This window comes from Eulemur rufifrons, chromosome 5, assembly GCF_041146395.1.
Source record: "Eulemur rufifrons isolate Redbay chromosome 5, OSU_ERuf_1, whole genome shotgun sequence".
NCBI lineage: Eukaryota > Metazoa > Chordata > Mammalia > Primates > Lemuridae > Eulemur > Eulemur rufifrons.
Window position 1 is genome coordinate 53,197,748 of NC_090987.1, and position 20,917 is coordinate 53,218,664.

The following is a 20,917-nucleotide window of genomic DNA, read 5'->3' on the forward strand; positions in this document are numbered from 1 at the left end:
GCAGTGACATCTTCACAGCTCACTGCAACCTCAAACTTCTGGGCTCAAGTGATCCTCCTGCCACAGCCTCCCAAGTAGCTGGGACTACAGGCACACACCACCACGCCCAGCTAATTTTTCTATTTTGGGGGGAAGATGGGTTTTGCTCTTGCTCAGGCTGGTCTTGAACTCCTGCCCTCAAGCAATCCCCCCAAAGTGCTAGGATTACTAGTCACTTTAAAGATCAGAAGTGATGGTGGGAAAATCCATCTTTGAGGTTTTATAGGGCTTCATCAAGATTAAGGTCTGAAAGATAGAAAAATAACCCCCCTCCAGTGGAGCTTCCCTCCACGGCTCTCCTTGTTTTGGAGGTCAGCATGTGTGTAAAAAGGACATGAAATACAAAGTAAAGGTGAGAGGGGCACACAAATGCTGACGTGCTTCTAGCTGGGTAGAAATGTCAGCTCTGGAAGTGTAGTAGTGTGCCCTGACTCCACAGCTTCAAATGCAGAGCATTACACTTTCTTGTATTTTCAGTTGTCTTTGGAATTTTAACATTTGTGGTCATAAAATTATTGATCTTTTTCATTTGCTCAAAAAAGACTTCATTCTGACTGATTTAATTATGTACAGAGCAATTTTTTCTCAAAGATAGTTTTTTTAATAGAAATCAGTATAATAATTTTATTATACAGAATTTAACTTTATAACTAGGTCCCACCTGTGAATAAAGAAACGTGATTTGTTTCTCCCTTAACACTAACAAAGGTAACGACACATAAATTAGCTTTAAAAATGTTTCACTAGAGGCCAGGCGTGGTGGCTCCTGCCTGTAATCCCAGCACTTTGGGAGGCCGAGGTGGGAGGATCACTTGAGGCCAGGAGTTCAAGACTTACCTGGGCAACATAGTGAGAGCCCATGTCTACAAAAAATTTTAAAGATTAGCCGGCGTGGTGGCACGTACCTGTAGCCCTAGCTACTTGGGAGGCTGAGACAGGAGGATCACTTGTGCCCAGGAGTTAGAGGCTGCAGTAACCTATGATCACACCACTTTACTCCAGCCTGGGTGACAGAGTGAGACTAAACTAAATAAAAATAAATTTAAAAAATAAAAATAAATAAATAAACAAAATTTTTAAAATGTTTCTAGGGAAGGTAAGCTGATGTGTGTGAAGTAGACGAATGGGGAATGATGCCTCCTATTTTAATCAGGGTAGCACCCATCTTATCAGCTAATTATTTGGGAAATACTGTATATGACTCCTTTGTTTCTTTTCCTAAGAAGTACTCTTGGCTTTTATTTCTTTTGACCTTCCATACACAGGAGATTGTTCTAATTGCTCGCTAGCTTTTTTGGAGATTTATGTGACCTACACTGTATCTGACATAGAGGCTTTGCTTACATTGCTTGATTTGTTCTTCGTGGTAAGTCCCAACAGTGTGTAGGTCATTGTTCAAACCTTAATTGTTTGAACTGTGTGGTTTATACCCTTTTTTTTTTTTCCTCTTATTCTTTGACCAGATCCTTTGTATTGTAACTTGTTTGAAACTAATGATTCCAGCCGTGGTTTTCGGTGAGGCCAGTGTTTAGTGAATGGCTAATTCTTAAAGTCACTTTAGGTAGAAGGTCAAAGAGAATTTTCACTATCTCACATTGTCATGCATGAATATAGTTTTCTAATTTTCTTCCTTCTGTATTTAAAAACATTTAGCAGTATTCTATAGATCTTATAGCGGAAATTACAAGTTGTTTTCTAGTTTGTATGTATTTGCTGTCAATTAATATTTAGTAAATATTTTATGAATAAATATTGTACTTCATTTTGGTTTAGTCTAAAACAAAGTAAAGTCTCTTCTCACAGGTAACAGTAACTTAAATTCCTTATCTGGCACAACATAGACATTTTTCTAGGCTCATATGACATTTCATTAAATGTTTGTTTTCACACATTCATTCAACAAACATTAATTCATTACTTACTAAGTGATGGGTTTGGTGCTGGGTGATAAACATAGCAGACCCAGCATCTGCCCCCTTGGGGCTTGTAGTCTGTTACTTTTATAAATGTGTTACATTTTCCCCTAATACTATTACCCACCATTTATTATGTTCCAGTTAATGTGTTAAGCATTTTGAATTCATTACCTCATTTAATCCTTCATATAACCCTGTGGAGAAGTGGTATTATACACCCTCTTTCATAACTGATGAGACTAAGATGAGAAACTTGCTCAGTGTCACAAAGCCAGGACCCAAACCCAGAACTGCCTAATTTTAGACCCCTTCTAGTTTGTCTTCAACTTGCCTTGAACCTTTGACATTATAATTTGGTGCCTCATGTTAAAATAACTGTGTAACAGTAAACTGTTATTAAGTAGCATGACAGCACTGATGTCTATCTAAGAAGTCAGTTTCTCTGCCTGTGCTTTCTCAGGAGGAGACTCTGCGCAAGTCGTCCAGCAGCAGCAGCAGCGTGTCTCCCTCCTTCCTTGAAGATGCGGTATTGGAGCCGGCATCCGCCAGGAAGAGTGAGTATTCATGGTGCAGAGAACTAGAGTTGGATACCTTACAAAACACAGTCGACCTAGAACAGGGATCTCAAAGTGCCCTGGGATCATTCTGGGTAGAAAGAACTAACCGTGGCTTTTCACTGGTCAGGAAAAGAAATATTCTTTTATTTTCCTAGGTTGGCATCATAAGGTAGGCCCAGCTGATAACCAGGCCTCGGGTTCTTAGCTGGTAACAGATCAGGCACATTTGTGTTTATAGATAATACTTACAGGAAATAAGTCAACTATGTGTATGTATGTGTATATTTTTTTAGATTAATTACCTCCTTGTCCAAATTTAAACCAGAAGCCCTAGACAGCCATATTTGTTATCATTCCTTGCCCTTTCTCCCCCTACCCCACCCCCACAGACACACACACCCGCATATCCACATACACACACAGACAGTGAAAACACTTCTATAACTCTTCAGACAATGGATTCCGAACACAGATATCTAAAGGGATTTCTAAAGGCTTTTAGTAATCATCTTCATCTACAAGATCATTAGGAAGGATTAAAAATTAATTAATTATATATTAAGGATACCTTAGAATATTGGCTTGATCTCTCATACTCATGGAGATTTTAGTGGTTTAAATTCTTTAAATAGTATTTTGATTATTTAAACAGATTATATAAAAAGCAACAGGAGCTGGCTTTGGTTCTTATCTGTAATTGGTATTTGGCCAGGCCCATTAAATATTATAGGGACCTAATTAAATCACATAATGGATTTCTGTATCTTTTCTTGACTGTAGAGATTGTGTTCGTTGTTTTCCTTTAGTGATTTCTCTTGGTGGGACAGTCCAAATAGATGGATCACATTTAACTTTGTGTTGACTCTCACTGTCCTCACCCACTCCATTGAAGCAGCTTTACTTTGCAGATAGAGTAGGAGGAAGTACTAAATAAAACTCTGGCAGCATAATTTATTTCTAATGTTCTCCTTATGTTTTCAAAATGTGAATCCAAAATCATTCAGGCACTAAAACATTCCTCTGTTAAACACTGTCTCAAAATAGTACTAGGCAGAGGAGAACAATGGTACAATATTACATCAAAGCTGAAATTTAGTTTTTGTAATTTAAATACAGCTTAATTTAAACCTAAGGCCAAAATAACTTGATAAATATTTAGGTTGGTGCAAAAGTAATTGTGGTTTTTAGCATTGTTGAAATTTGCTCTTTGATATTGGAATACATTCTTAAATAAATGTGGTTGTGTTATATATCATTTTAATGCACGTTTCTCGCTTTATGTTTTTTTGCTAATGACTTATTACTTGCTGTTTATTTTAGACTATGGAAATGATGTTAGACAAAAAGCAAATTTGAGCCATTTTCTTATTCAAGTTCAAAATGGGTTATAAAGCAGCAGAGACAACTCACAGCATAAACAACACATTTGGCCTAGGAACTGCTAACAAATGTATACAGTGCAATTGTGGTTCAAGAAGTTTGCAAAGGATATGAGAGCCTTGAAGATGAGGAGCACAGTGGCCGGCCATCAGAAGTTGACAACCACCAATTAAGATTAATCATTGAAGCTGATCCTCTTTGATTTACACAAGAAGTTGCCAAAGAACTCATCGTCAACCATTCTATAGTCATTAGGCATTTGAAGCAAATTGGAAAGGTGAAAAAGCTCGCTAAGTGGGCGCCTCATGAGCTGACGAAAATCAAAAAAATCGTTGTTTTGAAGTGTCATCTTCTTTTACCATACGCAACTACAACGAACCATTTCTCATTGGATTGTGACATGTGACGAAAAGTGGATTTTATATGACAACCAGCGATGACCAGCTCAGTGGATGGACTGAGAAGAAGCTCCAAAGCACTTTCCAAAGCCAAACTTGCTTCAAGGTCACTGTTTGGGGGTCTGCTGCCGGTCTGATCCACTGCAGCTTTCTGAATCCCAAGGACACCGTTACGTCCGAGAACTATGCTTGGCATATTGATGAGATGCACGGAAAACTGCAACGCCTGCATCCGGCATTGGTCAACAGAAAGGGCCCAGTTCTTCTCCATGACAACACCTGACTGGTCGCATAACCAACGCTTCAAAAGTTGAACAAATTGGGCTACGAAGTTTTGCCTCATCTGCCGTATTCACCTGACCTCTCGCCAACCGACTGCCACTTCTTCAAGCATCTCAACAACTTTTTGCAGCGAAAACACTTCCACAACCAGCAGGATGCAGAAAATGCTTTCCAAGAGTTTGTGGAATCCCAAAGCACAGATTTTTATGCTACAGGAATAAACAAACTTATTTCTTGTTGGCAAAAATGTGTTGATTGTAATGGTTCCTATTTTGATTAATAAAGATGTGTTTGAACCGAGTAATGATGATTTAAAATTCATGGTCCAAAACCACAATTACTTTTGCACCAACCTAAATATATAGAAAGAGTTTTCCATATCTTAGGTTTAAAAAGGAGAGTAAGAAAAGAGGATACATTTGAGAATTTTGATATGATTTGGTATGAATTTTTGGCCACACAGAATACATATTTTTACATGTTTTTAAAGTAATAACTAAGATTTTATAATTGTAAAATTCGCTGTAAAGTAACGGGGCATTTGTGCAAATCTGAGGCTACAGTTATGCTGTTTTATGTGTGAATTTTAATGAATATTAAAAACACAGAACATTTTTTCCTTTTTCTTTGCTATTTCTGTAGCAAGTTTATCCTGCAGCGATTCCTCAGTGACAACCCTCAGTCTCCTCCTAAGGATTACCATTACCGTCTTAATATGTCTCTCCCGTGAAACAAATACTTCGCCTTTGAAGGCAGCGTTTGTCATAATGACAAAGTGTTTTCTGTTCGAAAATTCAAAATATAAGATGTATATTTTGTAAGAGAGTTTATTTCATTTGGTTAAATCTTTAGAGCCTCCAAAATTCTTGCCCATATCGTCAACCCCGCAGCCAGAGCGCCGGCAGCCGCCGCAGCGACGACATTCCATTGAGAAGGAAACGCCCACGAACGTGCGCCAGTTCCTGCCGCCCTCGCGGCAGAGCTCCCGCTCCCTCGTAAGTGCGGGCGGGCCTGCGGGGCGGCCTGCGTGGGGACGCGGGGGCCGGGGGGCGCCTAGAGTCACCGGCTTTCTTACGAAGATGATAAGGAGATAAAAACTTCCAAAGGTTAGAATGAACTTTGAATAACTTACTTATTTACTAGCTAAAGAAAACAAACACTAACCATAATCTAAATGAAAGTTGACCAGTCTTCGTTCATTTTGAACACATTTTTTAGAAGATTTATCAGTGGTCGAAAGTATGGATTATTATTAAAGAAATGCTTTCTTTCAAAGGCTTCCTTCCATTTAAAAATTATTAAAAAAAACTTATCAAAAAACTATAGCAAAATACTACTGCAGTAAACAATTTTATTGAGGCAGAAGCACAAGAGAAGGGAGAATTTTGATCCATTGATAACCATTGTATTATACATTGTTTTCCAGTATGTTTTGTGATTTTGGGACCAAAGCTGATATTTGGACTGGTTAACAATTTTTGCTGTTTTCCAGAGACTTGCAGGTTCTTGTAGTGGCTTCTCATTTCTCAGGACAGTGGGACAGCACACAGGCCCTTCCAGGAAGAATTAATAGATCCACCAGCCAAAGGAGGTCTGCAAAGATTCTTGTGTAGTCCCACTTGGCTTCAGAAATATTTGTGGGCGAGGTGCAAGGCTTCAGTTGATATTCTACCCACAATCTGATATCTAATGTTTTTTCAAATATTTATGAATAAAAAATACTAGAAAATGCTTAAGTCCATTATTTTCTAAGCTGTGATGAGTCACCAGGGTTTCAAATGAAGCAACAACAGATGTTCCTCCCTTAAAGTAGAGGGAAATAGTGTGATTATTGTAAAGACAGGGAGTTTGAATAGAGCACAGAGTGCTGAAATTTGATCAGTCATCTCTATGCCAAAATAATACAACCAAGGAACTAATGATTTTATGGCTTTTCCTGGTAGGATTTCTCTAGCTCCTAAGTAATCACCAGAGCACTGCTATCTGGCAGTGGTTTACCAACAGGAAAGCACCTCTGACCAAGACAGGTTCAAACAGTAAAATCCAAAGACTTATTAATGTGAGTAAGTTGTTGCTTACCAAAATATACGGTTATTGTCACAATTTAAAAATATATGATGCTGAAATAAAAAATAATAATAATAAAGTATATGGAAAAATATATATATGTGTGTGAGGGAGCTTTTTCAAAGTCCAATAATTAGGATATTATTCTCTTCACCTAGCTTTTCCTAGAAGCCACTCTATCATTCACCTACATACCTGGCCTTTGTGATCAATAACCTTATTATTGAGGTTAGACTTAAAATTAAAAAATTATCAATGTAAAAAAACTATTATATTAACTACAGAGTAGTTTCAGCTAATAATAGAAGTTATGCCAAGACCTTCAGCCCACACCGAAAGCCCATGAACATGTCTTTCCTGGTGAAGCTGAACTTTTAGTATATGCTTGGTCAGGCTCTGAGCTTTTTTGTGGAGAAGGAAGGAGGGCAGGAATCGCTGAGAAAGGTGTCGGTGAACAGGCAAGAGGAGAGCACCTCTGGTCAACACTAGATGGTATTCAGGTCAAAGGGCAAAGAACAGCAAGTCCACAAGAGAGGAGGAAAGGATGGCTCCCTCCAGCTGCCTCCAGGCACCAGCTGAGACAAAATGATCGTCCCCCTCAAAGCAGTGACTTTTCTTGCTAGTAGCTTACCTTGGGAGATCCATAAAAATCACACTTTTTAGTAACGCCCTATAGCTTGGTAAGTATTATTTTTAAAAGTGTGGTAATTAGTTTAAAATTTTACCTGCGTTTTAGAAGACAAGGAATCATTTTGTATTTATAACAGCGCAATTGAAAATGTCAGTAATGTTTTTGTTATCGATAGTTTTTATTTTTGGGTCATCCTTCTTTTCCTTAGGATATTTAAAATGAGTTTTTTTTCATCATTTGGTCAAATAACTGAGGGTGATTGCCCATCAAGTCGAAAAGCACCTTGTCTCTAATATCTTCCCAGGGGCAGGAGTAAGCAGCTACCTGGCATATATTCCCTAGAAGCCAGTCCATGCCTTCCTGGGCACAGGGGCAGTTGCCTCTGTCCTGTGTCCCAGCAAGCCCCATTTCAGAGACTCAGAGTGTCCTCGGGACCACCAAGTTAGAAAAATCCTAAATTTAAATCTTTGCTGTGTCAACTCCAGGAATGACTTCATGGCTTGCTTACTGATTTATACGTATGGATGCAGATGTTGGCATGGACTGTTATCATCTTCATGGTGTTTTTTGTTTTTTTTTCACGATCTGTAATCACTATTTGTAGGTCACTCATGTTCAGCATTATTTTCTCCTTTTCTTTTCCCCTTGCCATTTTCTTTTTCCCTTATCTGTTGTTCAGGTGCCTAGGATAACCAGTGTATGGCCAAGGACGCCTTTCCGACCACTTTTTTCTACCATACAAACAGCTTCTCTGCTCAGCTCTCATCCTTTCGAAGCAGCCATGTTTGGGGTAGCAGGGGCTATGTATTATCTATGTGAGAGAGCTTTTACCAGCAGGTGGAAATCCTCAAAGGTTGGCCTCTTTCTGCTGGTTCTGGGAATCATTTTATTCTCTCTATCTCTTTGACAATACTTCAGCTACTGCACTCTGCAAGAATTAACAGCTTAGACGGGCACTTTGCTTCTGATCGTTGATTCCAATCTTGTGTAGGATGCATAGATCATGCCATGATCTCAGATGAGAGGGAAATAACTTTGAAAGGACAACAAAGTCAAAATGCAGCATCAGATTAGAGGGACCTGTGGATGTTTGTCTCTTCATGTGACTAACTGTATAGCAGGGGCCCCGTTTCTCCATGTGTAGGAGGCACCCTTAGCGCCATGGTGCTTTCCTCTTGCCCCGCTACCATCAGAAGAGCATTTGCTCACGCATTCAGTGAGCAGAACAGCCTCCTGCCAGGCGAGGTAGCCACAGTGATGCCCCCACCCCGCCCTCCACAGCTTCCTGCACACCCCACCAAGAGCTCTGCAGGCCACATACCCAGAGAATGGGCCTCCCTGGGCTCAGAAAACCTGTGTGTTCTCAGCACCTGTCATGAAGCTGTGTTGTGAAGATGACAGTATTACATCTCTAAAGAGAAATTTTGTTTTCTTTTTATTGATGTGGTCATTTAAAATATTTTAAATCTGCATTTTATTACTGTTTTTTGAGATTTTTATACAGAATGATATATTTGGCCGGGCGTGGTGGCTCATGCCTGTAATCCTAGCACTCTGGGAGGCCGAGATGGGTGGATCGTTTGAGCTCAGGAGTTCAAGACCAGCCTGAGCAAGAGCAAGACCTCTGTCTCTACTAAAAATAGAAAGAAATGAGCCGAACAACTAAAAATATACAGAAAAAATTAGCCGGGCATGGTGGCGCATACCTGTAGTCCCAGCTACTCGGGAGGCTGAGGCAGGAGGATTGCTTGAGCCCAGGAGTTTGAGGTTGCTGTGAGCTAGGCTGACGCCACAGCCGTCTAGCCCGGGCAACAGAATGAGACTCTGTCTCAAAAAGAAAAAAGAAAAAAAAAGATATATTTTATTATTATTTGAACCTTCCCATTTATAAGTGAAACAGAAAGCCCTGGGCCCACGTGGAGCCTCTTCCACCCCCAGTGTCGCAGCAGAGCAGCCGGTTTGTGGACTCAGGCAGGGCCTGGCTCTCCTGGCCCTTTATTTACTAAACTTGTCCTTGACAGATGACCGCCCCAGCTGGTTTCTTTGCTATCTTTCTTACCTATCTTGGTAGAGAAAGGAGACTCGGAATGTAAATGTGACACAGCACATTCCTTTCTGTGTTCTTTGTCTTGAAGTGCTGAGGAAACCACCTTCCCTTTTTCCATTGTGGAGCAGCAAGTGGTCAAGGACTGGGGTGGCTTTTTAACTCCTGTCAGCCCTGCTGCCACTACTGAAGACCTCCTGGCATTTTATTATGAATCTTCCCCAGACAGAGATACCTGTGCACTAAGTCCACATGCTGCTCTAGGCAAAGAAAGGATTCATTCACTTTTAGTTTTAAAGTTGAATTTGAACCCTGCCCCCAGAAGAGTAATTAAACTTAATAGTTGCTATTTTAATTCAAATTCGCCTCCCTTTGGTTTATTAAAAATTCAAAAACCAATGTTTATTTTGGATAATTTTCAAAATATCTGTTTCTTATTTATGAAGTTTTTACTAATCAAGAACAGTACATAAAAGATAACTCTTCCCATTTCTCTCTGTGGCTCAATAACCAAAATGTTATGTTAGCTCTCTAACCTCTGTGCTGCCTAACTCTGACCCCTTCTGAATGGTAAAATATAACCAGTATATTCAACAAAATCTCAGCAATTTAAGTTATATGCATAAAAGCAAGTTTTAAAGGCATGTCTGTTCCTGTAGCATATTGTACTCTTATTAAAACTCTTTCAGATTTAGCCTCCCTTTCCTAGATTTGGGGATCACATTGAAGCACAGAGGAGCAGGGGAGCTGGCGCTGTGCCGGCGGGGCCCTGCCGCAGGTCGTGGTGGTGGCCGGCGCTCGCTCCCGTTGGAGCCCTAAGTGCTCTTTACGGTTTGGAGCATTAGTAGCTCAGCAACATCTGTTAAAGTTTAATTTGGCTACGAAGATGTCAAATTAATGCTTTTGTCAATTGAAAAAAATAATTAAAACTATTATAGTAACTGTTTGTCATTTTCTTTCATGTTGCATTAAAGTTTTGTTGTCCTTGGGAAAGCTCCAGAATTAAAACATTAGCATTTGACCAGATAGAATTTATTTTATTAAAGGGTAGTCTGTTTGAAATTTCTAAAAAGAACAAGAAAACAAGCAAAAATCCATGATTTTTAATTTTATCCTATGAAGTACTGGATTTGCACATGGTTCAAAGCATTAAGTTGAAAGCATGCTTGACTGAGCCCTTTGTGATTTAAGACTGAAGAGAGAGAAGTACAGGCTGTCGGGTTTATTGTGTGTGCTAGGATATCCCTACAAATAAAAAAGAATTATACCATCTACCTGAAATGTTTACTAGCTCGGGTATTCTAGGTGTAAAGTTAATTAAATTGGTACTTCTTGCACCCACAATAACAAATCTGGTTATCTGGTTATTTCTAGACACATACATTAATTATTATGTTACAGCTCATCATATACTTAGCTGTCAGAAAATGTACCAAAGTCATACTCATTACTTATGAATAAAAATGATCATAGGAAAACTTCTGAAATGGCATAAAAGCTGGGAAAAGCAGTCACTGGGATCTACTCAGCTGGCACTACTTATTTAGTGCACACTTTTAATGGCCTAATCTTCGAAAGGGCAATTCATTGTTCCCACTTGATGCTACTCTCTTTTCTCAGGGTGGAGCAAATCAGACTAGAAATTGAACATGCCAATTTAATCCTGTCATCTTTGAAAGCAGTTCCCATTGAAAGAAAAAATTGTGTGATGGGTGATTTTTTTATGAGTATTTTGAGTGTCTTGGAGCAAATGATGTAATCTTTCTGAATAAGCTATTACCCTGCCTTCTAAATACTAATAAACTCCTCATCTTAAAACTCCAATTGCAGAATTATTTTTTGAAATAGTTTTAAGCAAATTTAATCTTCCTCAAGATGGTTTGAAGAGAGAGGATTTTGATTGATTTTTAGTAAGAAGCAGTAGTGCGTCATACTATTTTTTTTAGTAAATGCTAATGTTTGTCAAGTTTGCAACCTAGGTTTATTTTTCTTTCTCTGATTAAAAGAACTGAATGTTAAGACTCCATAAACTGACTGCATTCATAGTCATGTGCTTTCTCACTTGGCTTGCTGGATTCCAGAATGCCTGTGAGAATGCTGTTGTGTGTGTGTGGGAGTGAATTGTAATGTGTTTGTGCTGAGGACATTCGGTTTCAGTGTCACTGCACCACAATGGCCCCTTGAAGCCTGGCAGGGTCCAAATGCACAAGACCATTCTTTCTTTCTCTGAGATCCACCAATCAAGTGCCGGCTGGATGGGGAGCGGATGGGCCTGAGGCTCTTATTCAGTGGGATCAGTTGCATCAGCACTTCTGCAGCTGCTTTTAGGGAAACCATTAACATAAGGCAGCCAACATAAATATTTATTATGAAATTCCTTTGAATTTCTCCACATCTTTCCAGTGCTGACTGTGCATTCAGCAGTTGTTGAAAAGTAGTAAGAGAACTCTGGAGAACTGTGGGCAGCCTGGAAAGAACGCCTTCCTATGTAACGGCTCCCACATGTTCGTGTTCCTGTTGCAGTCACACCATTACGGTGTGTCAAGGTGTGCTGATGTAACTGATCACTAGATAGTGCTTGTCAGTATAAGTCACTAACCCCCTTCTTCCGGCTATTCTGGGTACCACAAACCAGTTCTAAAAAGCAGGACCAATGTTGTAAACTTGCTACTTATCTGTTAGTACATACTGTATATAACACAACACTAAATAATGTTTGTGCATAATCATAGGAGAAACCTGACATAAAATTGGTCGAGAACAAAATTTTTTCACAATTTTAAGCAGACACGTAGCTCTGCCTAATGATGCAGCGTTACTGGTGGTGGAATATCTGAACAAATGTGAGGAACTTTCATTCATTGGAAATTTTGATAGGCCACAGTGTTTCACGGGGTCCCCAGATGTTTTCTGCCATCTGTGGTTCTCTGTGTAATTAGAAATGGTGTGGTCCCCAGAGGGAGCCAGGGCTGTCCCAGTGGTCGCTGGGAAACCTCTACTCTGAAGCTACTAACCAGGTGTCTGATCTGAAGGGAAATTTTGCACTTCCAAAACAGGGGTGGGAGTTTCTTATTCATATGGCATTTTGAATTTCAGGAGGAATTCTGCTACCCAGTGGAATGCCTTGCTCTTACTGTGGAAGAAGTGATGCATATTCGTCAGGTGCTGGTGAAGGCAGAGCTGGAAAAATACCAACAGTATAAAGATGTCTACACTGCCCTGAAAAAAGGAAAGGTAGAGCTGTTTAACACTGATTGACGAGAAGGGTGGAAGAAGGGCCAGCCCCGTGCATGGCCGCCTAGGAGAGCTGTCTGCTGGCCAGATGGTACAGGCCAGTTTTAGGGGACTGGAGGAAGTAAGCTGTTCATACACTAGTGGACAGTCCCCGTCTGCCTTGCTCACAAGAAGGAAGTCTTTCTGTTTTTCCCTTAGACATCGAAATCTGTGGAAAGTTTTAAAACAACCATAATAATCATACACCTTCATTAAACCATGTCTGCATTTAATCTCTTTATACTTTTAAAGGATCTATAAAGGAAATATATCTGAGAAACAGAAGAGAGTTTTTTTAAACTTTCAGATTGCTTCCATGATGGTGAGACACTTGAGAGCTGTGGTTTTTTACCTTTTGAAATAGAATTATAATTAAATACAAACCGAGATGATCAGCATCACAGAGCGCCATCCGTTACACACAGGACTTCCGAATTCTCGTCCTCCTCCTGTCTGCTTAACTTCCCCAGTGTATAGATGTGAAGTACATTCAAACATGGAAATTGGCTGTTAGCAATGCTTCTTTTCTCCTTTTAAATTTGTATTTTTTAGCTCTGCTTTTGTTGCCGAACCAGGAGGTTTTCCTTCTTCACCTGGTCTTATACCTGTCAGTTCTGTAAGAGGTAAGATGTTTTGTAATTGATGAAAAGATGGTGTACCAAATGTGAGAGAAATACTATGCCTTCCTGCCCATTCTGCTACGCTACCTCGTGATAGCCTTGCAATTAGGAATCTTGATTTCCTCGAGAGGATGGACCAAACATGCATTTGGTGTTGAACCTGGAAAATGTTTCTCTGCGTTATTTCTTGTACATAGCCAAGATAATTCTAATTATATGTCATGTTTGAACAGAAAAAAATAGATATGGTTATCACGTGGTCCCTGAATAGACAAATAAAAGAATTCCAAACAGACAGAAGTTGACAGTTAAGTTTTACAGATTGATTGTCTTTCAGGCAATCCTCAGTGTATCAATTTGTTATATTCTGACAGAAGAACCAGAGAGTTTTTGCAGTTGATTTTAGAAATTCACAACTGTGCAGCCTTCGGCTTCTCTAACCCCCCAGTCGCCTTTATTCTGTCATACCAAGTAACACTTCTGATTTTGTGTACAGGCCGGTGTGCTCACAGTGTTGCAAAAAGGTAAGCTAAGCTTGGTTAAGTTATAACTTGTGTTCATTTTAATGACTGCCTCTTTAACAGTACTGCTCACTCTCAGCTTTATTTGGAATAATAGATGCGGCTGCCCTCCAAGCCATACTCCACTCTTCCTATCTTTTCATTGGGACCTTCTGCCTTGCAAAGAGGGGAAAGCTGTATGAGGTCAGAAAAACCCTCTGCTAGCCACCATCGGCCACTTCGGAGCATTGCCAGGTGAGCACAAGGGGCTTGGGTCTTCAAAGCATCATTGTAAAAAAAATACTACTCTTTTTGAGGACTCTGGTGAGGTGTTAGGATTTAGGCTGGGCTTGAGGGGGTTTGGTTGATTGTTTGGCTGGCGAGGTGGTTTTTGGTTTTTTTTAAGAGACAAGGTCTTGCCCTGTCACCCAGGCTGGAGTACAGTGGCAGGATCATAGCTCACTGCAGCCTCAAACTCCTGGGCTCAGGCGATCCTCCCACTTCAGCCTCCTAAAGTGCCAAGATTACAGGCATGAGCCACCGTACCCAGCCTGGTTGGTTTTAGTATAGTTGTAGATTTACACACCAATCTCTAAAACTTCCCCAAAGGTAACTTTTCAAGGGATAATAGCTGGCTACTTGAAGGATACTTTCATCACCTAGTTTTTATTTTTTCTACAATACTTTCAAAATAACTACTTTATTGTGTCCTTTACAAGTCATCTTTAATGTGGACCTTGTTTTCAGTGGAGTTAAAAACTTGCATGTGACAGTCTAAGCCTCTTCTTCTTCTCTGATTTTGAAAGAAAATCTGTTTAATCCTGTGTTTACAACATCTGCAATAGCTTTGGCTTACTTTATTGTTATAAAGGCAGAAATAAAGGTTTATACCAACAGCTGGCAATTTAAAAAAAAAAAAAATTGCCTGAGTACCAGCCCCTTTGCATGTGGGATGAGGTTAGTGTTGGTCTTTAAGAAAGATGGAAAGACGTAGACCGGCTGAAGTCACACACTGGCAGGGCTGAGAGGCTGCGGTGTGGTGCACCAGCCACATGTCAGGCTGTGGACAGTGAGGTGAGGAAGCTGCGAACCCAACACAAAACTTGTACCTCAAATGCCTGCCCCTGCGGTTGGACTCTGTCTCCTGAGACACCACTGCTCTGTGAGGACCTCTGAGTGTGAGCTATCAGTGGGCTCAAGGCAGTGCACATAGCAGCTGATTTTTCCTATACCTGCTCTGAACTTACTGTGTACTATGCCTTGCATCTTGTTTGGTTTAATTAAGATAGTAAATGAGTAGGTGATTCCTGGTTTTTCAAATATTCCTGAAAGCATTTATTATGATTTTGGTCTGGTTAACTCCAGGTTTCTGCAATCCAAATAACCAATCACCCAAATATAGAGGATTGCTGAGCAGGGCGAGGCATGTTTGATAAATACACAAATGAGAAGGAAACTGGTGAAAAGATAATTTTTCAGGATCTCTCATAGGATTAAGATAAAATTATTTCAGGTTCCTAAAGTCTGACCTACCGTCTACAGTTAACTAGTGTTCACTGTTCATAGGGTCACCAGAACCCTGGGGAAAGAAATTTAAGTCCTTCTGAATCATCAGTAGGACATTAGCATCATGTAGTTTATCTAATTTTTAGTTGTTGGAATTCACCATCCATGTATATATGGTAATCAGGTGAATAGTCTATTTTCCAAAAATTCTAGAAGGGTGGTTGAGAGTTTTTAGTTTTATTTCTTAATAAAACATATATCCAGGTTTCTTTTCTAAAAATATTTCTGAGCCTTGTCTCTAATAAGAAATTCCTTGGAAGAACTCGCCATGATTAAATCACTCATCTATTCCATGATGTTTGGACAACAAATTTACTTTTTTTTTTTTTTGAGAGGGACAAGGTCTCACTCTGTCACCCTGGATAGAGTGCAGTGGCGTCATCATAGCTCACTGCAGCCTAAAACTCCTGGGCTCAAGTGATCCTCCTGCCTCAGCCTCCCAAGTAGCTAGGACTACAGGCACGTGCCACCATGACCGGCTAATTTTTCTATTTTTAGTAGAGATGGGGTCTTGCTCAGGCTGGTCTCGAATTCCTGAGTTCAAGCGATCCTCCCAGCTCGGCCTCCCAGAATGCTAGGATTACAGGCGTGAGCCACCACGCCCACCTGTATTTTTTTTTTTTTTTAACCCATATTGTCTTAGTATTGCAGTAGACCTATAAGTAACAGTGCATATTGTGGTTCCCCCCTGCCCTCCAGGTTCTCCTCAAAATCTAAGTCTCTGGACAAATCAGATGAAGAACTCCAATTTCCCAAAGAGCTAATGGAGGACTGGAGCACTATGGAGGTGTGTGTGGACTGCAAAAAGTTCATTTCGGAAATCATCAGTTCAAGCCGGCGCAGCCTGGTGTTGGCCAACAAAAGAGCCCGATTAAAAAGGAAAACACAGTCTTTCTATATGTCCTCACCAGGCCCCTCGGAGTACTGCCCTTCAGAGAGGACGATCAATGAGATCTGAGCCTCGTGCCTTTCAGTTGCTTTTGTGTTCAGAGTCGGCATCAGTGCACGAGAACACTGAACCAGACTGTCTCTCCCTTCCATGGTTTTATTTAATAGGCTTGAATTTGCATTAGATCAGATTTTTTGCTGCATCACATTGTTCCACAGACTGAATGCTGTGTTTATATCGATTGATGATACGTGACAGGTCAGCCAATTGCTCATTTGCACTGAGAGAGGACAGTAGTTTGAAACTTGCTTTTGTGTGTCTGTGGCTTTGGAAGCCAGAAACTTTTTCCTTAGTTCAGTTTTTTATTGTTCCTTGAATAATTTCCTGACTAAGGCAAAAAGCTTCTCCTATGAGAAATCAGCCTAACAGAGGTGTCGATGTTAGCACAGTCCTAAGCAGTAAGTCATATTGGCATTTCCACGTGACAGTGTTTCTACCCCATGTACATAGTGATCCAGAGCCCTGCCACACACCAGGTACCTGGAGGCGGGCCGGGCTGTCTATCGTCTTACAGCACAAAACCTAGAAGGATTTGCTGATGCTATCAACTGATTTTTAAATTATTGTTGCTCTGAGATAAAAATTACACAAGGAATTTGATGTCTGCATTCTAGTGCAAAACATCTGAATGGGCTGCATGCCCACGTGGGTGGCTGTTTCCTCTGAGCTGCCGGGTTTGTCCCGGTGCCATGGATCAGAGTCTCCCAAGCGGGGGACAGGTTTTCATTCCCTATCTTGAATGTATTATGGTTACTAACAGTTTTATAATGAGTGTCTAAGAATTAAAGTTTTGTGGGAGTCTCGACAAAGGAAGGCTGCAGATTTGTCAGGAAGTGCGTACATTTTGGTTAGCTGTGAGAAGGGCTGCGGCAGTGTGGGGTGCCCGCTGTTGGCCACACTGCGGGACAGGCGCTGGAGCTCATGGTTTTCAACTGTGTTTTTCATAACTTTATAACGCAGCCACCGTGACTAAATTAAGCCACAATTTGGTATCTAAGGTCTCAAACTGAAATTTATTTTTATAGATGAATTTTAAAAGAAAAATATCTAGCTCTTTTAAAATTAGAAGAAAATTAACCTGCTGACAGACAAAACTTTCAGATGCTTTTTGCACTGGTTTTCCTTGTAAATGACGTGAGTGAGCAGGTTGGGTTTCTGATGAAAGTGCATTGAGGCTGCATTGTGTACCTGAGATGGCCCACACCGTGGGCTGTACTTTATTATTTTGGTGTGCTTACAGATGACCAGCCAATCAAATTGTTATTACTGTGTGGAAAATCAATTAATGCACATGCACAATGATTTCCTGAAAGCCACAGGACACATCTGTAGTCAGCACCGTGACAGCACCGTTTAATGAGAGGCATGGCAGTCGCATCTCATCCTGCATTGAAATACAGTAACATTTCCATACGAAATTAACAGTAATACCTCAAGACTGCTCCGGTAGTAGTTTTTAAATGGATTGAAATTTACAATTTAGAAAATGGCTTAAAATGACTTATACTTATGAAATAAACTTTTCCAGTTGACTAAAATAATGCATGTTAACAGTTCATCTGAATTTGCATGTTAGTGGGCCAGCAGAGAACCCTTATTGATGATTTAAGTGTTTGAATTATTTTAAAGACTCCTGTTTAAAAGCTTTAAAAATTGTATTGGGTGAATCTCATTTATAAAATTTTCTAAGAGACTATCTGACAGTTAGGTGGGACCCACCCCTTTTACTGGCCCCATGCTTGAGCTTCTTAAGTAACTGCCAGGAAGGGTACACGGGGGAGGAAATGGTATTTGTATGTGTATGTACACATGCACCTAGGAGAATGTGCTTTTTAAACTAATGAGTAGTTACTGTTTTTATTAAAACATAAGAAACTACATCCCCCAAATAAGAATTTCATTCACGTTCACAAAGCAAATATCTAGTAAATCTCTCCCTTTTACTTCACTTCTTTGGGTCTATGTTACTATATAGGATGATTTGGGCATTATGATCACCTCTTACTAGAGCATTAGAATATAAATTCTTCAACAGCATTAACAGGGTTTGCCAAGTGCATTAAAGAAGTCAAGTGGATGGTGTGTCCATGTGAAACAGTTTGCAGGAAGCAGTATAAGAAAGGGCCCATGGCACACTTAAAGTTGTAAAAATCAAATTAGCGTCATTTTTTGGTTGCCAAAGCAAATTCTTGCATTTAACCCTCCCATATCCATGATAGGTACACCCTCCTTCAACACTTCACCTGAGTTAGGTAATTCACTAGGAGCTTGTGGAGCTTGGTTTTAAAAACCCTTAGCCTCGTCCAGCTTTAGGCATAGCTTCCTGTCCTTCCTTCCAAAACAGCCTCCCTTTGCAGTGTTCCTTTTTGTCCTGGTTTCCTGCTGTTCAGGTTTTACTTCCAATCCAACAGCAACAAAACCGTTGCAGTCTGGCTGGTCTCACCTGGCGTCCCCTGCATCTCTGAGCAATGTGCGTATCTGAGCAGTGTCCCTGCTCTCACCCCAGCTCCCTCCAGGCCTGGGCACCGGTTCCTTTTGTCCCACGTGGCATGAAGTCACACTGTTGGGAAGCCTGTGCTTCCTCCCCATGGCTTAACTTTCTGTCAGCATCGGAGTATACAAGGATGCTTGTAAATACTGTGGCATATTTATTAATATTTAAAAGGCATTCATTCAGTGGACAATGGGCTTAACTCTCCCAAGGCAAGTAAAAACTCAAATAATTGATATATACACTAACTTAACTTAGATTCCAAGTCTTAAGCCTTCCAGATTAAACCAGAGGTTGTTATGTAGGAGTTTTAAAAATAATCTTATGTTCGAAGAGATAATGTGATTAGCACCATGAACCCATACCATTAAATTTTTAAGGCTTTTATTTTTCTAATTCTATTAATAAATATAGTACTGGATTTTAGGTATCATAGGAAACATGAAAGTTTTAAATTATGTTGCCATTTGCTAAAGCAAAATAGCAGAAAATCTTGTACATGCAACACTGTTGAAGGACCATGACAAAATGTGTACTAGGGACCGGGCTTCTGCGTAGCTTCCTGTGCGTGTGACAGTCCAAGCCTTGCTGGCGTTCAGGGGGATGTGATCGTACTAAATGTTTTCCATTACAGTCTTTTATTTTAAAAGTTACCTAGGGATAAATAAAATGGCTTTCCGTGGTACCTTCTGTGTTGAGTTCCTGTTGTAAAATGGTGATGTCTTTTGGTAAGTAGCTGTTAGAAATCACAAGGTTGGGAAGGCAAAGCACTTTTATCATCAGCAGCAGCTAACTGTCGTTTGAGAGATGCAGTCTACAGGGACCACACTGGGAAAATTGAAACGGGACCACCACAAGTGACTCTGCTGTGTTATCAAGCAGCCTCAAGTAGGAAATTAAAATTATTAAAGAGTAACGTTTTAATATATAAGTCACATATGTGGAGACAAATTGTGTATAGGTGGATAAAGCTTTTTAAAATAGCTTTATTGATGTATAATTCATATTCCAAAAAACCTGTACATTTTTAATGTACAGGCGTACCTTGATTTATTGTATTTTGCTTTATTGAGCTTTGTAGTTACTACATTTTTTACAAATTGGAAGGTCTGTGGCAACCAACCCTGAGTCAAATAAGTCAGTTGGCACCATTTTTCCAAAAGGTGCTCACTTTGCGTCTCTGCGTCACATTCTTACAACATTTCATACATTTTCATTATTGTTATATCTGTCATGGTAATCCACAGTCAGTGATCTTTGATGTTACTATTGTAATTGTTTTCAGGCACCATGAACCGGGTTCGTATAAGATGGCAAACTGAATCCATAAATGTGTGTTCTGACTGCTTCACTGACTAGCCATTCCCCTCTCCTTGGGCCTCCCTGTTCCCTGAGACACACCAATATTGAAATTCGGACAATTAATAACCCTACAATAGCCTCTAAGTGTTCAAGTGAAAGGAACAGTCCATATCTTACTTTAAATCAAAAGCTGGAAATGCTCAAGCTTAATGAGGAAGGCAGATCAAAAGCCCAGGTAAGCCAAAGGCTAGGCCTCTTGAGCCAGTTAGTAAGTTGTGAATACAAAAGAAAAATTCTTGAAGGAAATTAAAAGTGCTACTCCAGTGCACACACAAATGATAAGAAGTAAAACCGCCTTATTGCTGATATGGAGAGTTTGGGTGGTCTAGCTAGAAGATAAAACCTGCCAAAACCTAATCCAGAGCAAGGCCCTAACTCTCTCCAATTCTATGAAGGCTAAGAGAGGTGAGGAAGCTGCAGAAAAGTCTGAGCTAACAGAGGTTGGCTCATGAAGTTTAAGGAAAAAAGTTGTCTCCACACCATAAAAGTGCAAGGTGAAGCAGCAGGTGCTGATGGAGAAGCTGCAGCACGTTATCCAGAAGATCTAGCTGAGATCACTGATGAAGGTGGTTACACTAACAGATTTTCAATGTTGACTGAACAGCGTTCTATTGGAAGAAGATGCCATCTAGAACTTTCATAGCTAGAGAGAAGTGAATGCCTGGCTTCAAAGTTTAAAAGGACAGGCTGACTCTTACTAGGGACCAAATGCGGCTGGTGACTTTAAGGTGAAGCCAGTGCTCATTTACCATTCTAAAAATCTTAGGGTCCTTAAGAATTATGTTAAATCTGCTGTGCCTGTGCTCTATAAATGAAGCAAGAAAGCCTGGGTGACAGCACAT

The 20,917-nt window shown here is 40.2% G+C and overlaps 1 protein-coding gene across 3 annotated transcripts in view; it reads left to right on the forward strand.

Moving 5' to 3' along the window:
* SPIRE1 (spire type actin nucleation factor 1) overlaps positions 1-18,075 on the forward strand; it is a 184,907-nt gene extending 166,832 nt beyond the window's left edge. For 2 of the 3 annotated variants that reach the window (XM_069468295.1, XM_069468296.1), the window contains 7 exons: positions 2,416-2,509; positions 5,425-5,567; positions 12,411-12,548; positions 13,140-13,210; positions 13,704-13,731; positions 13,826-13,962; positions 15,973-18,075. In XM_069468295.1, the coding sequence (XP_069324396.1) occupies positions 2,416-2,509; positions 5,425-5,567; positions 12,411-12,548; positions 13,140-13,210; positions 13,704-13,731; positions 13,826-13,962; positions 15,973-16,231 (870 nt within the window). In that variant the 3' untranslated portion in view covers positions 16,232-18,075. Of the gene's footprint in view, positions 1-2,415; positions 2,510-5,424; positions 5,568-7,949; positions 8,124-12,410; positions 12,549-13,139; positions 13,211-13,703; positions 13,732-13,825; positions 13,963-15,972 lie in introns of all 3 variants that reach the window. The other variant, XM_069468297.1, reaches the window with a different exon arrangement.
* Positions 18,076-20,917: the final 2,842 nt, after the last annotated feature.